General features: G+C 37.7%; 1 protein-coding gene across 1 annotated transcript in view; it reads left to right on the plus strand.

The window, feature by feature from the left end:
* The first annotated feature begins 15445 nt into the window (after positions 1 to 15445).
* Positions 15446 to 19621, plus strand: part of RALGPS2 (Ral GEF with PH domain and SH3 binding motif 2) — a 112701-nt gene continuing 108525 nt past the window's right edge. Inside the window, exon 1 of the mRNA XM_052653513.1 lies at positions 15446 to 15502. Within this exon, the coding sequence (XP_052509473.1) occupies positions 15446 to 15502 (57 nt within the window). The remainder of the gene's footprint in view (positions 15503 to 19621) is intronic.

The raw sequence follows: 19621 nt of genomic DNA on the forward strand, positions 1-19621 counted from the left end.
CACTTTCTGCCATAAGGGTGGTGTCATCTGCATATCTGAGGTTATTGATATTTCTCCCGGCCATCTTGATTCCAGCTTGTGCTGCTTCCAGCCCAGCATTTTGCATGATGTACTCTGCATAGAAGTTAAATAAGCAGGGTGACAATATACAGCCTTGACGTACTCCTTTTCCTATTTGGAACCAGTCTGTTGTTCCATGTCCAGTTCTAAGTGTTGCTTCCTGACCGGCATATAGGTGTCTCAAGAGGCAAGTCAGGTGGTCTGGTATTCCCATCTCTTTCAGAATTTTCCACATTATTTCAGGGTTTTTAAGCATCATTAAAAGTCTGTTGGAGTAAAAAAAATTAGTTATACTTTAATGTGCTATATGCTATAGTAACATTCTCAAATTTGAGGATATTTCAAGATGTCTTGGGACAGATCACTCTTAAACATTGAGGATCTGTTGTACTTGAAGTAATTACACAGGCACCCATTTGTTGAGGTTTATGAATTCAACAGGAGTGTCTTTCTATCACTGTGTATGTGTATGTGTGTATATCTTCTTAATGAGACTTGTAAGATCCTGTAATTTAATAGTCCCATTTATAAGGACTGTCTTTTTATTGCCTCCAGTCCAAGCTTTTGTTTTTACTGTGGCAAACGTTGCCCTTTATACCAGCTTCTCCAGTCTCACTTCCTGATGCTTCCCATGACTCTTTTTTACATTTTACCCTCTAATTATGTTGTACTCCACTATTGACGGTTCCCTGAATGCCAGTGACAAAGGATTTCACTGTCCCTAGCCTTTGTACATGGTGTTTTCCTTTGTCATCATGTTTACCTAATGAGCTTCTATTAGAAGTGAAAAGAGAGAAACCAGATATTTTACCCTCTACCACTCCCACATTTCCACAGTACTTAAACATCCAGTTAAGGATTAGTAGGAAGAGGGTAATTTGGCATTGTAGAAAGCATCAAGGATTAGCAAATAGAAGGCTTGTGTTTAAGAGCTACCTGTCCCTTTAATGATGTGAGCTTGGCCAGATCACATGACCTGCCTCCCATTAGATTATTGTCTAGCTGTAAAATCAGGAGATTGGAATAAAGCAAAGGGTTAGCAAACTCACCCACTCCTTCTTTCCTTTACTTCCATTTTTCTTCCCTCCCCTTTTTATTCTTGCACATTTGAAGGATACGGTGGTTTCATGTTGCTTTATAGTAAATTACTACAGCAGTGATTCTCCTAGGGAGTTGGAAGGATAAGGGTTGAGAGGGGCAAATATTAAAATAAAGGAAGACCTGGAGCTTTGCAATGTACTCCAAGTGGAGATCTCCAAAGTACCTTTCCACCTCTTAAATAATGTTCATCTGTGTTTTTCTTGGTAGTAAGTAGCATGAGGCAGAAATATTTGAGGGTTTATGTAGCTTAGTTCCAGAACACTGTTCACGAGATCGGTTCTGGCTCTGAGGTTGAAAGTGACACTAAATAAATGGCCACTAACTCCATCTATTGGTGGAAAGAGTTATACTTTTTATTAGAAATGTACCTTATTCTTTGAAATTTTGCAAGTTGAAGATTTTGGGGACTTCCCCACTGGTTCAGTGGTAAAGCATCTGCCTGCAATACAGAGACACAGGAAATGCAGGTTCAATTCCTGGGTTGGGAACATCCCTTGGAGGAGGAGATGGCAACCCACTCCAGTATTCATGCCCGGAAATGGACCGAGGAACCTGTTGGGCTGCTGTCCATGGGGTCACAAAGAGTTGGACGGGACTGATCATACACACACTATGAAATGAAGATTTTAAGGCCAAGAAGGTTTTGTATAACTCAGAAGAACTTGTAGGATTCCCTCCACTTTTTACTTTGAAAGACTTTCAAACCAAAAAGAAAATTATGACAGGAGTAAAGAAAACTCCTGTTTACCCTCTGTACAAATTCACCAATTTTCAACATTTTTCCCTGTTTACTTTGTAATTGATTTATTTCTCCCTCATACACACATATATGCTGTTTTTCTGAAATATTTGGGATTAGTTTTCATACCTCGTACCCTTTTATCTCTTAATACTTCAATTATATTTCTTAACAGCAAATTTATTTTTTTTTATATAACCACAATATAGTTATTGAATACAGGAAACTGATACAGTACTTTGATTTGCAGTCTGTATTCTGGTTTCTGAATTGCCCCCAATAACATCTTTATAGCACTTATTGTAGTCCAGTACAGTGGGTGTAGTTATCATGTGTCTTGGCGTTTTCTTTCATTCGTAATGGTTCCTCAGGTTTTCTTAGTGTCTCATAACAGTGGCATTTTTAAAAGACTGCATCTGTAGACCATACTTCAGTTTAGGTTTGTCTGTTTCTTTGAGATTAGGTTCAGGATATGGGTGAATTTAACTCAGATGACCATTATATCTACTACTGTGGGCAGGAATCCCTTGGAAGAAATGGAGTAGCCATCATAGTCAACAAAAGAGTCCAAAATGCAGTACTTGGATGCAGTCTTAAAAATGACAGAATGATCTCTGTTCGTTTCCAAGGTAAACCATTCAATGTCACGGTAATTCCAAGTCTGTGCCCTGACCAGTAATGCTGAAGAAACTGAAGTTCAACGGTTCTATGAAGACCTACAAGACCTGTTAGAACTAACACCCAAAAAAGATGTCCTTTTCATTATAGGGGACTGGAATGCAAAAGTAGGAAGTCAAGAAACACCTGGAGTAACAGGCAGATTTGGTCTCGGAGTACAGAATGAAGCAGGGCAAAGGCTAATAGAGCTTTGCCAAGAGAACGCACTGGTCATAGCAAACACTCTCTTCCAACACCACAAGAGAAGACTCTACACATGGACATCACCAGATGGTCAATACTGAAATCAGATTGATTATATTCTTTGCAGCCAGAGATGGAGACGCTCTATACAGTGATCAAAAACAAGATGGAGGTTGACTGTGGCTCAGATCATGAACTCCTTATTGCCAGATTCAGACTTAAATTGAAGAAGATAGGGAAAACCACTAGACCATTCACGTATGACCTAAATCAAATCCCTTATGATTACACAGTGGAAGTGAGAGATAGATTCAAGGGATTAGATCTAATAGAGTGCCTGATGAACTATGGACGGAGGTTCGTGACATTGTACAGGAGACAGAGATCAAGACCATCCCCCAAAACAAGAAATGCAGAAAAGCAAAATGGCTGTCTGAGGAGGCCTTACAAATAGCTGTGAAAAGAAGAGAAGCGAAAAGCAAAGGAGAAAAGGAAAGATATATCCATTTGAATGCAGAGTTCCAAAGAATAGCAAGGAGAGATAAGAAAACTTTCCTCAGTGATCAGTGCAAATAAACAGAGGAAAACAATAGAATGGGAAAGACTAGAGATCTCTTCAAGAAAATTAGAGATACCAAGGGAACATTTCATGCAAAGATGGGCTCGATAAAGGACAGAAATGGTATGGACCTAACAGAAGCAGAAGATATTAAGAAGAGGTGTCAAGAATACGCAGAAGAACTGTACGAAAAAGATCTTCACTACCCAGATAATCACGATGGTGTTGATCACTCACCTAGAGCCAGACGTCCTGGAATGTGAAGTCAAGTGGGTCTTAGGAAGCATCACCAAGAATAAAGCTAGTGGAGGTGATGGAATTCCAGTTGAGCTATTTCAAATCCTGAAAGATGATGCTGTGAAAGTGCTGCACTCAGTATGCCAGCAAATTTGGAAAACTCATCAGTGGCCATAGGACTGGAAAAGGTCAGTTTTCATTCCAATCCCAAAGAAAGGCAATGCCAAAGAATGCTCAAACTACCGTACAGTTGCACTCATCTCACATGCTAGTAAAGTAATGCTCAAAATTCTCCAAGCCAGGCTTCAGCAATACATGAACCATGAACTTCCAGATGTTCAAGCTGATTTTAGAAAAGGCAGAGGAACCAGAGATCAAATTGCCAACATCCGCTGGATCATGGAAAAAGCAAGAGAGTTCCAGAAAAACATCTGCTTCTGCTTTATTGACTATGCCAAAGCCTTTGACTGTGTGGATCACAATAAACTGTGGAAAATTCTGAGAGATGGGACTACCAGACCACCTGACCTGCCTCTTGAGAAATCTGTATGCAGGTCAGGAAGCAACAGTTAGAACTGGACATGGAACAACAGACTGGTTCCAGATAGGAAAAGGAGTACATCAAGGCTGTATATTGTCACTCTGCTTATTTAACTTCTATGCAGAGTACATCATGCAAAATGCTGGGCTGGATGAAGTACAAGCTGGAATCAAGATTGCCAGGAGAAATATCAATAACCTCAGATATGCAGATGACACCACCCTTATGGCAGAAAGTGAAGAGGAACTAAAAGCCTCTTGATGAAAGTGAAAGAGGAGAGGGAAAAAGTTGGCTTAAAGCTCAACATTCAGAAAACGAAGATCATGGCATCTGGTCCGGTCACTTCATGGCAAATAGATGGGGAAACAATGAGAAACTTTATTTTGGGGGGCTCCAAAATCACTACAGATAGTGACTGCAGGCATGAAATTAAAAGGCACTTATACCTTGGAAGAAAAGTTTGACCAACCTAGACAGCATATTAAAAAGCAGATACATTACTTTGCCAACAAAGGTCCATCTAGTCAGAGCTATGGTTTTTTCTGTGGTCATATATGGATGTGTGAGTTGGACTATAAAGATAGCTGAGCTCTGAAGAATTGGTGATTTTGAACTGTGGTATTGGAGAAGACTTTTGAGAGTCCCTTGGACTGCAAGGAGATCCAATGAGTCAATCCTAAAGGACATCAGTCCTGAATATTCATTGGAAGGACTGATGTTGAAGCTGAAACTCCAATAATTTGGCCACGTGATATGAAGAACTGACTCACTGGAAAAGACCCTGATGGTGGGAAAGATTGAAGGCGGGAGAAGGGGATGATAGAGGTTGAGATGGTTGGATGGCAACACTGACTTAATGGACATACATTTGAGTAAACTCCAGGAGATGATGATGGGCAGGGAGGCTTGGCATGCTGCAGTCCATGGGGTCGCAAAGAGTCAGATATGACTGAGCGACTGAACTGAACTGTGCAGTCGCAGCTCAAGTACTCCTAAGTGGTGTGTCCCAGAGTATCCCATGAGAGACACACGATGTCTGTCTGCTCCTCAGGTCAAGGCGTTGTCCAGTTTCATCACAGTATACTTGCTTATTTTTCCTCTCGCAGCTAATAAGCAGTCTATGAGAAGACACTGGTTTTTTGGGTTTGCTTTTTGTTTTTTTTTTTTACTTTTCAAAAATTGAAGTCTTTGTGGGAAAATTTAAAATATACCGGTAAGCCAAAGTTAGGGAAAACTTGATGTGTAAACCTGGAGACAGCCACATTTTAGTCTGTGTTGGTACAAGTTCTCTTCTATGCTGCAATGATAATGACAGCCGAAAGGGATTATACCTCAAATACCCGTTTTGTCACATTGCTTTATTGATTTAGCAGTAAGTTGTGGACATTTTTGCATGTATCATTGAGGATTTGTTCTTTAGTGTCTGCATGGTGTTCCATTGCCTATGGATCGTTCAGTGGTGTTCAGTCAGCCTCACATTTCAGGTTTAAGAATCTCCTGAATGTCCCGGCTGTTTAATTGTCCTCCTTTTTATTTATTCCTTTATGAAAAAATCTTTCTGGCTGTGCCACACGGGTTGTGGGATCTTAGTTCCCTGACTGGGGATTGAACCCAGGCCCTCGACTATGAGACCGCAGAGTCCCCACCACTGGGCCGCCAGGGAATTAATTCCCTGCCCTGTCTATAGACCCTTTTCCCTCGTGTCTTAAGGGAGGCTCTGCTGTACTGTTGCCCCGCCTGAAATCTTGGCTTGGACATAGAGTTCTGATGCCTGCCTTGCTCCTGCCACACTGACTCACCATGCTGTTTTTCTCTTCCACTGTTTGAATACTAACAGGCTGAGTTCCTTTCTCTAATCATTTCTAGGCCTACAACGACACACTTTTGCCAAATACGTAAATGTACTTCTGATTCAGTTGACTTGTCTTTATGCTTTATTTGCTAATATGGTGCAGTATGTTTTTGTTTTTGTTTTTTTCAAATAGCATATAGTCTTATGAATTAAATGGACGTTTACGGGCTAGTCTTCTGAGTTGAGCCTCTGACCAAAATGCACACAGACCCACCAAAACACAAAAACAGATGTTTGAGGGACAGTGTATCTTTTTGCCTGGAGCATCCGTTCTGTTAATGGAATTTTGGGCCAAGTCATATAGGAGATCTTGGAGCTCTTTATTATTATTTTTTTTAATTATTTGGCTGCGCTGGGTCTTAGTTGCTGTACACGGGATCTTCGATCTTCCTTGCAGCACGCACGATCTTTAATTGTGGCATGTGGAATCTCATTCCTTGAACAGGGATCAAATCTGGGGCCCCTGTATTAGGAGCGCAGAGTCGTAGCCACTGGACCACCAGGGAAATCCCCTCTTAAGTATTAGAATCTTGGTAGATTATCTTTATGAACATTTTATGCTAGAGATTGAGTATAACCTTTAAAGGCATGACTTAATAGATTTTCCCTCTTTAATATCTAATTTGAAAGCCTCTCCTCCCTTACAGATAGATAGTTTTAGGCCATTTAGGTACACAGAAATATAACTTTTCTGTGCACCAGTGGGCCAGTTTATAAATGGTTCATCCCATTATATGTACGATTTAGTAGAAATGCAACAAAATTATATCTGAAAAACTTATATTGAGTCTTTAGATGTGAGGTTTAAGCGGGCTAGTTTGTTTTCATCATTGCCTGTAATGTATGCTTTAACCCTACTTCAGGAAGGCTGTTAAAGTGGCAGTGTGCTAAGTGAAATACTTTTCTGCTATCCCTGTCTTCCTCCTTCTAATTTAAGGTCTCAGCTTACTTTGTTTTGAAAATAATCTTTCTCACACATCTTAAATATGTATCTAAAATATTTCTAAGTAAAAATACATGCCTGGAAAAAAACATAGAGATGTTTAAACTTAAACAATAATTTGGTAAGTGATCAAGTAAACAGTCTTGCTGGGAAACAGTTTATTAAGTTCTTTTGACAGAAGATTTCTAAATATATAGATTAATTTAAACACTGTCTTTTTTTCCCCCCCCCAACCTGGGTGGTGTGTGAAATTGCTAAACCTGTCTTTGTGGTTGGCTTACAGTAATTGAAGCTTTTCCAGCACATCTTGTTTTTCTTACAGTTTCAGGGTGTTCTTGTCCATGTGAATTACTGTTGTTTGAAAATGCTTGTTATCCTTTGATTAAGAATTAAGTATAGCTTAGAATATTTTATCACTTATTCTGCACTACTAAGGACACATGGGATAATTTCAGTGGACTTTTGAATAAATTTATAAAATAATTTATAACATTCATGTTTAATTTACACTTGGAAGTTAGTCAGCCAGCATGCAAAGTGGTGTCTCTCCTAAGAGACCTCTCATCATTAAATGCAGTGATTTAGTGTTGCAGACTGTTTTGTAGGTTTATCTCCTTCTTGTGCTGAAAGATAGCAGTTATTATTAACATGTTATACACATAGCACTTCTAAGAATATTTTTTATGTAAAAAAATTTTTTTATTGTTTGGTAAATTTCCAGTGTACTTGTGTCTTAAAATATGCTTTCAAAATGGTTCATTTAGAGGCATGGTTTACCATTTTTTCTAATTCATTAATTTATATTGTAATTTTCACATGCTTCTGGAATTTTAAAGAAGAGTTATTTGAGATCTGCCTCTTCCTCTCCTTTTGATTTTTTATGGGTTTTTTTTTGCGGGGGGAAGGGGGGTGAGTTGCTTGTTTTTATGTTTGTTTTGTTTTGTTTTAAGCCTATCACTGATAGATGGACTTTGAGCCTCTGTCTAAATATTAGCAGAGTTCCTTGCCCAACACCTTACAGCTGGCTGGCAAGTGCCCAAGCTAGAATTTGAGCCCAGGGCTTTCCAACTCCAAAATTTGTGTTCTTGCTATTATACTCACCATTTCTACATCCATTGAGTTTTTCCTATTTGATTACATTTAATTCTCCCAAAATCACTTTGAGGTACACTTTATTGTTTCTTATGACTATGCATGAGTTGTCAGTCTTGTCTGACTCTTTGCAACCCATGGACTGTAGCCGCCAGGTTCCTCTCTTCATGAGATTATTCCAGCAAGAATACTAGAGTGGGTTGCTATATCCTCCTCCAGGGGATCTACCTGACCCAGGGATCAAACTTGTGTCTACTCCATCTCCTGCATTGGCAGGCAGCTTCTTTACCACTGAGCCACCCGGGAAGCCCATTGTCTCTTATTTATACACAGAGAACTCAAAGTTCAGAGATTACATAATTTACCCAACAGCACATACCTAGTCAAAGTTCTAGAATTAGTATTAATATCTTATGGTTTTCCCACTGAACTACTCTCATGACCCCTCAGGGTGGGTGAAGCCAGTGTTCACAAATGAATATGAATTTTGTTAGAATTTTTTTCTCTTAAATGTCATCTGAAGTTGCCATTTTCACAGCATCAGGGATTCTGAATTAGAAGCTGGTGATGAAGGGTGAAGGTGATGGCAGTTAAGGGGATAGAGTGTGATTAGGGGCTTTTTATACAACTGGGAGACTAGGCGAGGGTCCTGGAGAGCAGAGATTGGAGAAGCCTGGGTAGGAAAGGGATCTGCACGTCATTTCAGGTGCTTCGCTGTTCTTGGCAGAAGGTAAGAGTGTGTTTTTTTACTACTCACCTTCTGTAAAGCTCAGTGGCATACCCCTGGCATGGTAATCCTTGAAATACTGGTTTTAGTTTGCTAAGGTCATTTCCCTACTCAGAAAACTTGAATGGTTCCTAGCGCCTTTCTTTTCCAATCTAAATTCCTCCTTTTAATGGTTGAGACCATCTGCAGTCTGGTCCTGTCCCTTCTTTGAACCTTTTCAGAATAACTCAGAAAGGTTGTCCCCACTAAGCAAGTCTGTCCACATCATACTTTCTCTCTGGGCCACCTTTGCTTTTAAATTTGCACCCTTGTTGGTGGTGTTTTACTTCCCCCTCACTTCAAACCCTTCAACCTGTCTTATTTGGTAAACCTAAAGATATTTCCTCCTCTAGAAATCATGTGACTCTTGAAGCTGAATCATTGTGTAATAAGTTGTAGTATTCCCTGATTTCTTCTGTTTCCCCTCTAGTCATATTATAAATCTGCTCAGAGGAAGAAAAAACTTTTAGATTCTCTTCTTTGAATGCCCCCTTCCCTCATTGTGTCCCCCTACCTTCCCTCTGCAGTCCTTTGCCCTCTCTTTTTTACCTCCTCCCTCCCCACCCCAAGTGTTTGTTCTATCTGTGCATCAGTTTATCCATCTTTGCTGTCTTTTGTTTTTCTGTCCATCCATCCTCCTTCCCTTTTTCTTCTTCTAGCTGCCTGTTCCTACTATGTAAGCTTAGGCAAATTACCTTTCCACTCATCTCTAAAAACAGGGATGTAATGTAATAACTTTGTAGGATTTGTTTTGATCATTGAGTGAATTTTTAGTGGAAAAGTACTTAGAGCAGGACCTACTGGATGGCAGGCACTCCATAAATGTTAGCTCTGATTTGTTATTGTTGCAGTGTTTTGTGTATTTCAATGTATAAAACAAAATGATAAGATTGTCTATAAAAGAAGTAATTTTTTTACATAAACGCAGGTCATTATTTTAAAAAGTTATTAAATAGAGGTTAATTTTAAACTTATAAACACATTGACAATCTAAAATCACTAATCATCCTAATCACAGTTAACGTAAATATTTATATTTTGATCTTGACAGTGAGAACTTATTTTCGGAATTCCACATTGCCTGAATTGAAGGAATGTTACTTCCGACAAATTTTGTTTCCTTCATCTGCTTTGGGTTCCAGGAGCCTCATTGGCTTGTTTACGTATTTTATGTGAATATCTCGTCTTGAAGGTCTTGGACCTTGCTGGTAGTATAAATTCCATTGCTGTGTTTATGCTGGAGCATGCCTAGGATAACAGATTTTCATTTCATTTCGTAGGCACCCTCCTCCAGCCACCATGGCAAAGACATGCAGGTACTTCTCTTTCTGTACCAGAATTTTTTAATAAACCATCTTATCACTGATTGGGTAGACTATCAGTCTCTCTGGTTTTATTCTAGTTAAAATTGTGTGTGGATGGGGTAGAGAGGATAGTGTGTGTGTCTCAGTCCTCATCTCTTGGTTGCTTTTTCTGTTCAACTGGTGTCAGAGTCCAAGCCCCCATCTCTAAATATCCCTTGTTGTCGTTTTTTAGCCATGTTGCTAGAAATAGAAATGTGGTGTTTTTTTTTTAAAAACCCACAGCTGCGCCAGCTCATCGTTGCTGTACTTAGGCCCTTCTCTAGTTGTGGGGAGTGGGGGCTGCTCTAGCTGTGGATGCATGGGCTTCTCGTTGCAGTGCCTTCTCTTGTTACGGCGCACAGGCTTAGTTGCCCCACACCATGTGGAATCTTCCGAGACTGGGGATCGAACCCATGTCCCCTGCTCTGGCAGGCAGATTCTTAACCACTTAACCATCAGGGAAGTCCTGTATTCATTTAAATGTGTATATTATTGTGTGCACTGATTATTTGATTGCCATTATGCCGGTATGTTTATTGTTAATTGGACATTTATTTAATGTTGTCATGAAAACAACTGCTTTGTTCAATCATTCATTCATGTTTCACAGATAGGTGCTTAAGTTAGGCAATTAAGGTCAGTATTGTGTTTATGTGCCTGAGTGCAAAGATGAAAAATCATGGTTTTTCTGTTGTGTTTTGTTTTCAATATGGGTCCTTGACATCAAGAAGCTCAAAGTTCATTATGGAGAAATACATCAATCAGTGAGAAAATAGAGCAATAGAATTTTGACAAAAGAGCAGTGGAAGCATAAAGGAAGGAGACTAATGACCTCTTTGTGGGAGGCATTGGGGAGCTCATATAACCCTGGATGGATGTATATCATACCCTCTTTCTTTTTATTTCTTTTGTAATAACTTGAACTTGTTATAAATAAATACCCAAAGATAATCTTGTTTTGTGCTCTAGTAGAAATGATTTTAAGAGGCAACCACATTCTTTACTAAATTTCTCTCAAAATAGCTCAGTATCAGTCATGTCGAAGACAAAATTGTCTTTTTTTGTTACTGATCAGTGTTTTTTGATGGCTGTAATTATTGAAACAAAGTATTGGGGGATTTGGGACTAATCTCTAATTTTCTTAAATAAAAAAGAAGGCACTGAAAGTTTAGCTGTCATACATGCTGAAAGTGCTGTGATATACAGGCCATTCAAACCTTTTGCCTTCTATGTAAAAATAAAGTGTGTGTCGCTTGGTTGTGTCCAACTCTTTGCAACCCCATGTACTGTAGCCCACCAGGCTCCTCTGTCCATGGGATTTTCCAGGCAAGAGTACTGGAGTGGGTTGTCATGCCCGCCTCATTGTCATATAAAATGTGTCTTTAATATTTATTTAAAAATAAATTTTAAAGGAAAGCAAGTGCTATGACGGCTTATAAATACTGAGTTTCTATTATGGTGTTTTAATTTCACCATATTGCTTTTTTTTTCTTATGAAATTTATATGATCATAATAAGATTTAGGTTCTGTGGTTGAAGTTGTCATTTCTATTTTCATATTTTTCCTTATAATTGTCTATTTGAATTTTTTAATGTGATTATGTACGAAGGCATTAAGGTCACTTTTGGTTTTCACTGTTGTAAATAGTGTTTGTTTGAATAACTTTTAATCTATGTAGTTTTTTCTTCTTCTCCAGAGTTTTAGTGAGATTAATTTTTGTTACTGAGGATTTAAGCCAGCATGTATAAGCGTATCAATTCTGTATTATCTGAATGTTTCCAAAGAAATTGCACTAATGAATTACATTTCACTATTTTCCTTATAGTTGCTTAACTCTTCTAAAGTATAGTTTGTAAAATTACTAAGTGTTTTTAACATAATATTCCTAGTGATGATAGCATAAATTATTTTAGAAAACAATACATAACTGGTATTATGATAGGAGATTAATTAGTGAGAAGTTGTCACTTTAACTTTACCCTCTTGGTATTTTTGTTTTGAATAAAACAATTTTCTCTCCTAAAAAAATAAAATGAAAAGTATTGGGCTTCTTGATGGAGATACTATTGAGAAGGTGACGGGTTAGGAGACCGAATGATTTTGCCTCTTATTTAATAATCTGGTTTGGGCTTCCCTAGTGGCTCAGCTAGGTAAGAAACCACCTTCAATGTGGGAGACCTGGGTTCGATCTCTGGGTGGGAAGATCCCCTGGAGAAGGGAACAGCTACCCACTCCAGTATTGTGGCCTGGAGTATTCCATGGACTGTATAGTCCCTGGAGTCGCAGAGTCGGACACGACTGAGTGCCTCCACTTTTCTTTTTTTTCTTTCTTTCTTGTGACCTCAAGCAAGGAGCTAAATCTGCATATTTCAGGTTTTGTATTTGAGGATTATATTGCTTGGAAAGAAGCAGTATTGATGTTTGGGGATTATATTGAAGCACTATGCCTGTCTGGAGATTTAAACCCTTCTAAAGGACAGTTTTTAGAAGTTTCAGAAGAGAATAGGAGGAAATAATTTAACTAAGAAAAGCGCTTCTGTGATGTTGGTGTTTACTGTGAATGATTGTGCTGTTTATACATAGTACTGGGAAAAGTAAATAATATTAAAGCATGTATTTGTCTTATCCAGTTTGAACATTTCTGTGTGCAAAGCACAGAAATGTATTGAGGCACATGTTGTGAAAATTAACCCATGCCTGTTTCTTGGGACTTGCAGTGTTTTTATGGTATTGTATGAGGCTTTGTTGTACTTGAACGCTGTTAAATACTATTGACATGTAGTACATTTGTACGTGATTATTAGAATAAGACTTTCATTAAGGTATGCTTTGCTGCCTTTCATTTCACATAATGGTTTTGAATATTACAGCTTTCATTAGGATATTTGAATTACTTTTTAATTAAATGCAGGCAGAGAGAGTGATTCTTTACTCTCAATAGTTCACAAATGTATTAGTGTTTACTCCTGGTATATTACCTGCTTTTTAGTAAATATTAACCATGCTGCGGCTGCTGCTAAGTTGCTTCAGACATGTCCGACTCTGTGCGACCCCATAGATAGCAGCCTACCAGGCTCCTCTGTCTACAGGATTCTCTAGGCAAGAGTACTGGAGTGGGTTGCCATTTCCTTCTCTGAATATTAACCATAAAATTTATTTATTTGATATGTAAATTAGATGAAGGATACATTTCTTTTAACGATTTGATGAATTTTTCTTAACACTAGGGGGCACTCTTGATGTATGAATTCATATCTAAATTAATCAGGTGCAGAATGTGAAATGAAGTTAAAATTGTTTGAAAACATTTCATTGTAAACTGAATATTGCCTTCAGAAAGAATTTGAATTATCAAGTTCATTTTGCATAGTAGCATAAATATAAATGATTCTTAGTAAGATTCTTAAGAATAAACAAAGTTTATAAAATGAAATACTGTAGATTGGAGTACATTGAAGTATTTATGTGCTCTATTCCTTTTCACATTGGTTTTCCAAATGATTATTTTAAAAATCATTGTTCCTAATATATTTGTAATTAAAAAAATTCTATCACAGTGTTTTGCGCATAGCAGGTAGTTAGGATATATCTGAAGAAATGAAGATAAATTTAGGATGTGACTGAAGTCTGCCACCATTAGTAAAAAGTTTTAAGCATTTGAAAACCAGCAGCGTGTTTTTGCTACATCTGGGAAACATAGTTTAGGCATTCTCATTCATTGTTTCTGCCATCAGGATATTGCTGATGCCCACCAACAAGTGTTTTGTCGGAGGAGTATTCCTAAGATTTTTTTTTTTTTAATTAGAAGATTCTCTTGAATTTAAGCTTCGTGTGGATTCAGTAGCGAGTAGGCAGAACATGCATTATTATAACAGCACTCTTCACGTGTGTCAGCACTGTTTTAGGTGCTTTGCATGTATTAATCTCTCATCACCACTCTGTGAAGTCGGTACTTCTATCTCTGTTTTATAGGTAAGGAAATTGGGCACAGAAAAGGTAAACAGGTCACTGGGTTTAAACTTGGGCAGTTTTGCCCTGTAGTTTGTGCTTCTAAATCACTGCCATACATTGCTTTTCCAGAGAGAGGAAACTTAGCATTTCAGGCAAATTAGTATTTCAAGCTCCGGTTAAGTGGGTATAATTTTATAATGTACAGCATAGGGAATGTAGTCAGTAATATTGTTAATAACTCTGTGTGGTGACAGATGGTTATGAGCCTTATTGTGATGGTCATTGTAATGTGTAAAAATATCAAATCTCTATGTTGTATAGCTGAAACTAATAATGTAAGTCAATTATACTTCAGTAAAAATAGATACAGTTTTAAATACCTAATTGATAGACACTTATCATTTCTCTTCTGGAAAATATCATAGAAATTTAAAGTTTGAAAGGGGCCTTACTCTGTTTAGAGGAAGAAATTGCCTCCGAGATAGATAGTTGCCAATATACCCATCTAGGAGGCAGTTTCTTTGTGGCAAGGGATTAGAATCACAAGTGAACATTTTGAGTTTCAGTAAAGTAGAAAAAATATGGTAATGTGGAAAAAATATTTGACAAGAATTTCAGATGGCTTGAATTTTATTCTTGACTCCTCATTTACCAGCCTGTGTCCTCAGAGACAGTGTCTGTGTTATGAGTATAATGAAATCCTCCTTAATTAGCCTTATCATCATTGTGAAGATCAGTGAGATAATGGATTGAGGCTATTCAATAAGCTTTAAAGCCCTATACAAATAAATATATATATCATATATTGTGTTATTTTTATAACATGTGATATCTTTATAAATAATAATGTGTTTTTAATTATTTGTGATATCTTTGTCAACTATCAACTTATAAACTTTGTAACTCTAGACTTTCAGCAATGCTAAACTTACTCAGTATGGTTGATTTAGGGATGTCATTTAGATCTCTAAGACATTATTTTGTTAGGCCATGTGTTACTTTGCAAGATTTTTTTTACACTTTTTATTTTCTTAAAGCAAACACTTAAAATTTTTTTCTAACAATAAATGAAAAGTTATATGTTTGTTTTGCAAATAAAGAACATAACAGTAGCATGTATTGAACATATGTGTTGAAAGTAGCATAATAGGATTGTCCTCAGACTGGATTTACTGATTTACCTGAAATGAAAAACAGAATTTGGTAAACTGGAAGTATTTTATTTGGGGGCATGATGAGAGGTATGGATTTGTTTTCTTAAACTTCCAATAAGATGCACAGTTAAAGTTTTCTGTTTATTTTTTTTTGCAGGAATAATAATGTATTTGTGGCCTTGGACGTGAAGCAGTCAGCCTTCTGTTGCTACTAAATAGCGTCAGGGACTGATGTTGTGGGAAGCATGGACCTAATGAACGGGCAGGCAAGCAATGTTAATATTGCTGCGACTGCTTCTGAGGTAAGACATTTAAGAAGTTTAGTTGTAAAATTTCTTACCTGGCATTTTAATTTTTTTTTAAGCATTATGGTTGGTTACAGATTTTAAATCATAGCTTGAGAAAAGGGTTACAGGCTTTTCAGTTTTTTAAAAAGCTATTTTAATTGTACCATCCATGTATTCATTATACATTCTAGGAGTTAATCCCTACCTACTTAATATAATTGACAGATAATGATTACTTAAAACTCTTTTTTAGTTTTAGTTTTGAAGGATGCATTGGATTTCTTCTTAAGGCATTTTCACGTTATATGAACCTTGAGGGCAGTAGAACAAGTGGGGCAAAGAATGGCCATGTTGACACTCAGATCCCTTGGTTCCAAGCCTGCTGAAGGAACCTGGAGAACCGTTAGGCTGCAGTGCTGAAAGGGCTCTTCTGGTGCTGTAGCTCAGACTGTTGGAGATGGAGATGAAGACTGAACTAGATGCTCATCTCTGGTTAATGGATTATGATTTTATTTTTGCCACCCCCCCCTCCTTTTTTTTGCTTTGTCTATAGATCTAGGGTACTTGCCTGCTTTCCTTAATACTTTCAGCATCTAGCTTCTGTATTTCCCCTTTATTTCATCCTTACCATAGAGGATGAGAAAAAAATGTTTGATGCTTTTACACCTTGACTTCAGAGTTCCTTGGTAATTTCAGCTTCATTTTGCCCAAGCAAATTTACATAGGCCTTGCTGTTGTTAGAATATTCTCAGTCAGCAGTTTCAATTATTTTTCCTATGTAGATTATTTCCATATTTATTAGCTCTGGCTTCTGTTACAAATTTTATTAAGCATTTATGATGGACCAGGCATTTTACTTATAATATGAACAAAATCAGTTTACTTGTTTCTCTTCTGCTCTACTTGTAAAAAAAAAGCTCACTCCCCTTCTCTGACTTCCATCAGTAACTTCCATCAGTAACATCACTATTTCCTTAGCATCTAAGTTCAGTTCTATAGATTTTGCATTAACCTGCTTCTCCTTTGCTCAGCACAACCATTTTCACATCACAACAGGGAGAGTCCACGAGCAGAACATAAGTTGGAATCCTCTGTAATGTAATCATCGAGTAACATCTTGGGTCCTGCCTACACTCTAGTGGAGAGGATCACACAGGCCAGTGACCACCAAGAGACAGAGAATGCCTGGCAGCTGGCTTAGAGCCTGGCCACCACAGCTTATCTCTGAGAGCCAGTCCTGTTCTCCTTGTTTCTACTAGAAGCATCTTGGTTTGGTCAGTTATTATTTCTTGTCTAGAATATTGTAGAGGCCTTTTATTTTGATCTTGCACTTCTGTTCTCTGCTGTTTTTGGTCCATTTGACTATAACTCATTTTTAATATTCTTAAAATACAGTTGTTAAACTTTATTGTATTCCCAAACTGTCTGTGGTTCCTCGTTACCTACTAACTAAATACCCATGACATTCAGCCCTGCATTTAGGACTTTTCTCAAAATGGGCTTAAATTTTCTTTCTAATGGATTTAACTACCACTGATTCTCTACTTAAAATTTATATTCTAATGAAAGAATACTACATCTTGCTGATGTTTAAACCCTCAGCTTTTTCTATTTTAAATGCTATACCTTTATGAAAGTTTTCTCCTGATTCCCTAAACAGGAGCTTTCTTCTTTCTGAAGCTATTACTTAAAAAAAATTTTTTTTAATCATTTTTTTTCATGAATTTGTATATAGCTTTTATTTCTCCTTGAGGCATGGATTAAATATATTTGTAAATATGTCTATATTGCATGTATATTGGTATCTTTATAATCATATTTCTTAACTTTGTTAAATGTATGTGGGTATATGATGGTATATTTATGACTTTATGTCCTGAAATATATGAAATAATATGATAGGAAACAGTACAGAATTGTTTGTTAAAATAAAACAGATCATTTCACTTGTATAAAAAATTATGTTGCCTTTTCTAAAAGTAGATGAATTCCATGAAACCTCAGAGTAGTATAATTCAGTATGTGAGAAGTAAGGGTAGAAAGTCTGGCTTTTAAATTGTCTTCCTGCTATGTCAAGAAAATAAAATTTAAAATACATATTTTTCTATCTTCTCTTAAAATAAAGATGTATTAACATATCAAAATGCAAGCTTCTATCTTTACCCTTCTATCTTTACCTTTTAGACCTATCCTGTGCTTAAGAGTCTGGTATCAGTAGAGGGGTGGTGAACTTTTTTCATACATTTAGAAGTGTCAGTAGTTTTTTAGTCTTTCAGTGGATAAAGAATGACTACTATGAACTTAGTGTACATTATGTCTCAGTACTGCTTAGCTTCTTATCAATGCCAGCCAGTTTGTCGCCAGTGGGGAAGCAGGTAGAAACACATCACTCATAATTTTTTAAGCCCCTGCTAATGGTTTGTAAGAAGGAAAGGAGGAAAATGATTATTCGTGTTGATAAGATAAGCATTAAGATAATGGCACCCCACTCCAGTACTCTTGCCTGGAAAATCCTATGGATGGAGGAGCCTGGTGGGCTGCAGTCCATGGGGTCGCTGAGGGTCGGACATGACTGAACGACTTCACTTTCTCTTTTCACTTTCATGCATTGGAGAAGGAAATGGCAACCCACTCCGATGTTCTTGCCTGGAGAATCCCAGGGACGGGGGAACCTTTTGGGCTGCTGTCTGTGGAGTCGGACACGACTGAAGTGACTTAACAGCAGCAAGATTGCCATTATGATCTGCTCATTTCTTTTGAATGAGTTAGAAACTTGGAGAAAATTGCCAAGTTATGTTTAAAATGAATGTCTTTACCTGACAATATATTTATTTGGTAGTTACTGGATTAGTATATATACTGTTTAACTGATGTCTATTTGAATTATTGACATGAATAAATTTCTGTGTTAGTCTTGGAATATAAAATAACATTGTTGACATATTGTAAGCTAGTCATAGTAACAGAGAACAAACACATGGAATAAGATAAATATATGAAATCCGTTTATGAGACTTTGGGTTTCTGCTCAGACACATAAAGAGCTTGGAATTTATGACTCCTGTCCTCACAGCTTGAAAAAAGCTGAACAATCTGAAAACCTGCTCCGTTGGAGAACTGATGTCACAGAGCAAATCGACAAGTGGTGCCCTGAAAACTGGAGAGAGAAGCAAATAGAGAGAATCACTGTTTACCAAGAGCAGAAATCACTGGAGTTGGGAAAGGGCAGGAACACTCACTGTAGTTGACAAGCTGCTAGAGGCTCTGTGTGGACTAGCTTGAGAGTTAACATCTCCTGGGGGCTTAGTTTTAGGCCTCCCACCCCACTTTTTGTGAATTTTACCTCCAGGAGCTCCACCAAGTTTTCACAGTGAAGATCATAGAAAAATCCCTCATGCTTCCAGCTGGAGGAGGGGAAGTAACTATTCTGAAATATACTAGGGGGAAGTAATCATCCTGAAATATGCCCAGCATGTTCTTTTCTCCACCTGTCCTCGGGGGAGACTTTACCAGATCCTAACCTACCTGGGGAAAGAGAAATACCCAATTCTGAGCCCTCCAGCCTTCCTGTCTTACTTTCTAAGGGAAGTCTGGGGTACTGAGAATCACCTAAGGTCACAGCCTAAGTGCACAGCCTCACCAAAGTAACAGACTATAGGGCGGTGGAACATATCTCCTCTTCCTACTTCCCATACCTTACCACCACATCAACAGGGTTCCTGTGTGATAATAAAGGATCACAGCCTAAAGAACTGCAAGGCGCATATCTTATCTAAGGAGTTTCTAGGGAAACCCAGAGACAAAAACAAGGGCACTACAGGAAAGTGAAGACACCTCTAGCCACAACAAATAGTAAACAACATAACTCCTATCTAGATAAACATAAACTCTTACACTAAAGGCTTGTTTACCTCAGTTTCTGTTACCTACTAAGTCACATCTGACTTTCAGCAAATATTAAGACATGCTGAAAGGTAACCAGAAAAACTTAGATTGAAGAGGCAAAGCAAACAATGCAGTAAGAAACTCCAGATATGGCAGGAGATTTTGGAATTAACAGGCTGGGAGTTAAAATAACTATGATTAGTAATGTTAAGAGCTCTAATGGAAAAAATGGACAACATGCAGGAATAG

The sequence above is a fragment of the Budorcas taxicolor genome, chromosome 16 (genome assembly GCF_023091745.1).
Source record: "Budorcas taxicolor isolate Tak-1 chromosome 16, Takin1.1, whole genome shotgun sequence".
Classification (NCBI taxonomy): Eukaryota; Metazoa; Chordata; class Mammalia; order Artiodactyla; family Bovidae; genus Budorcas; species Budorcas taxicolor.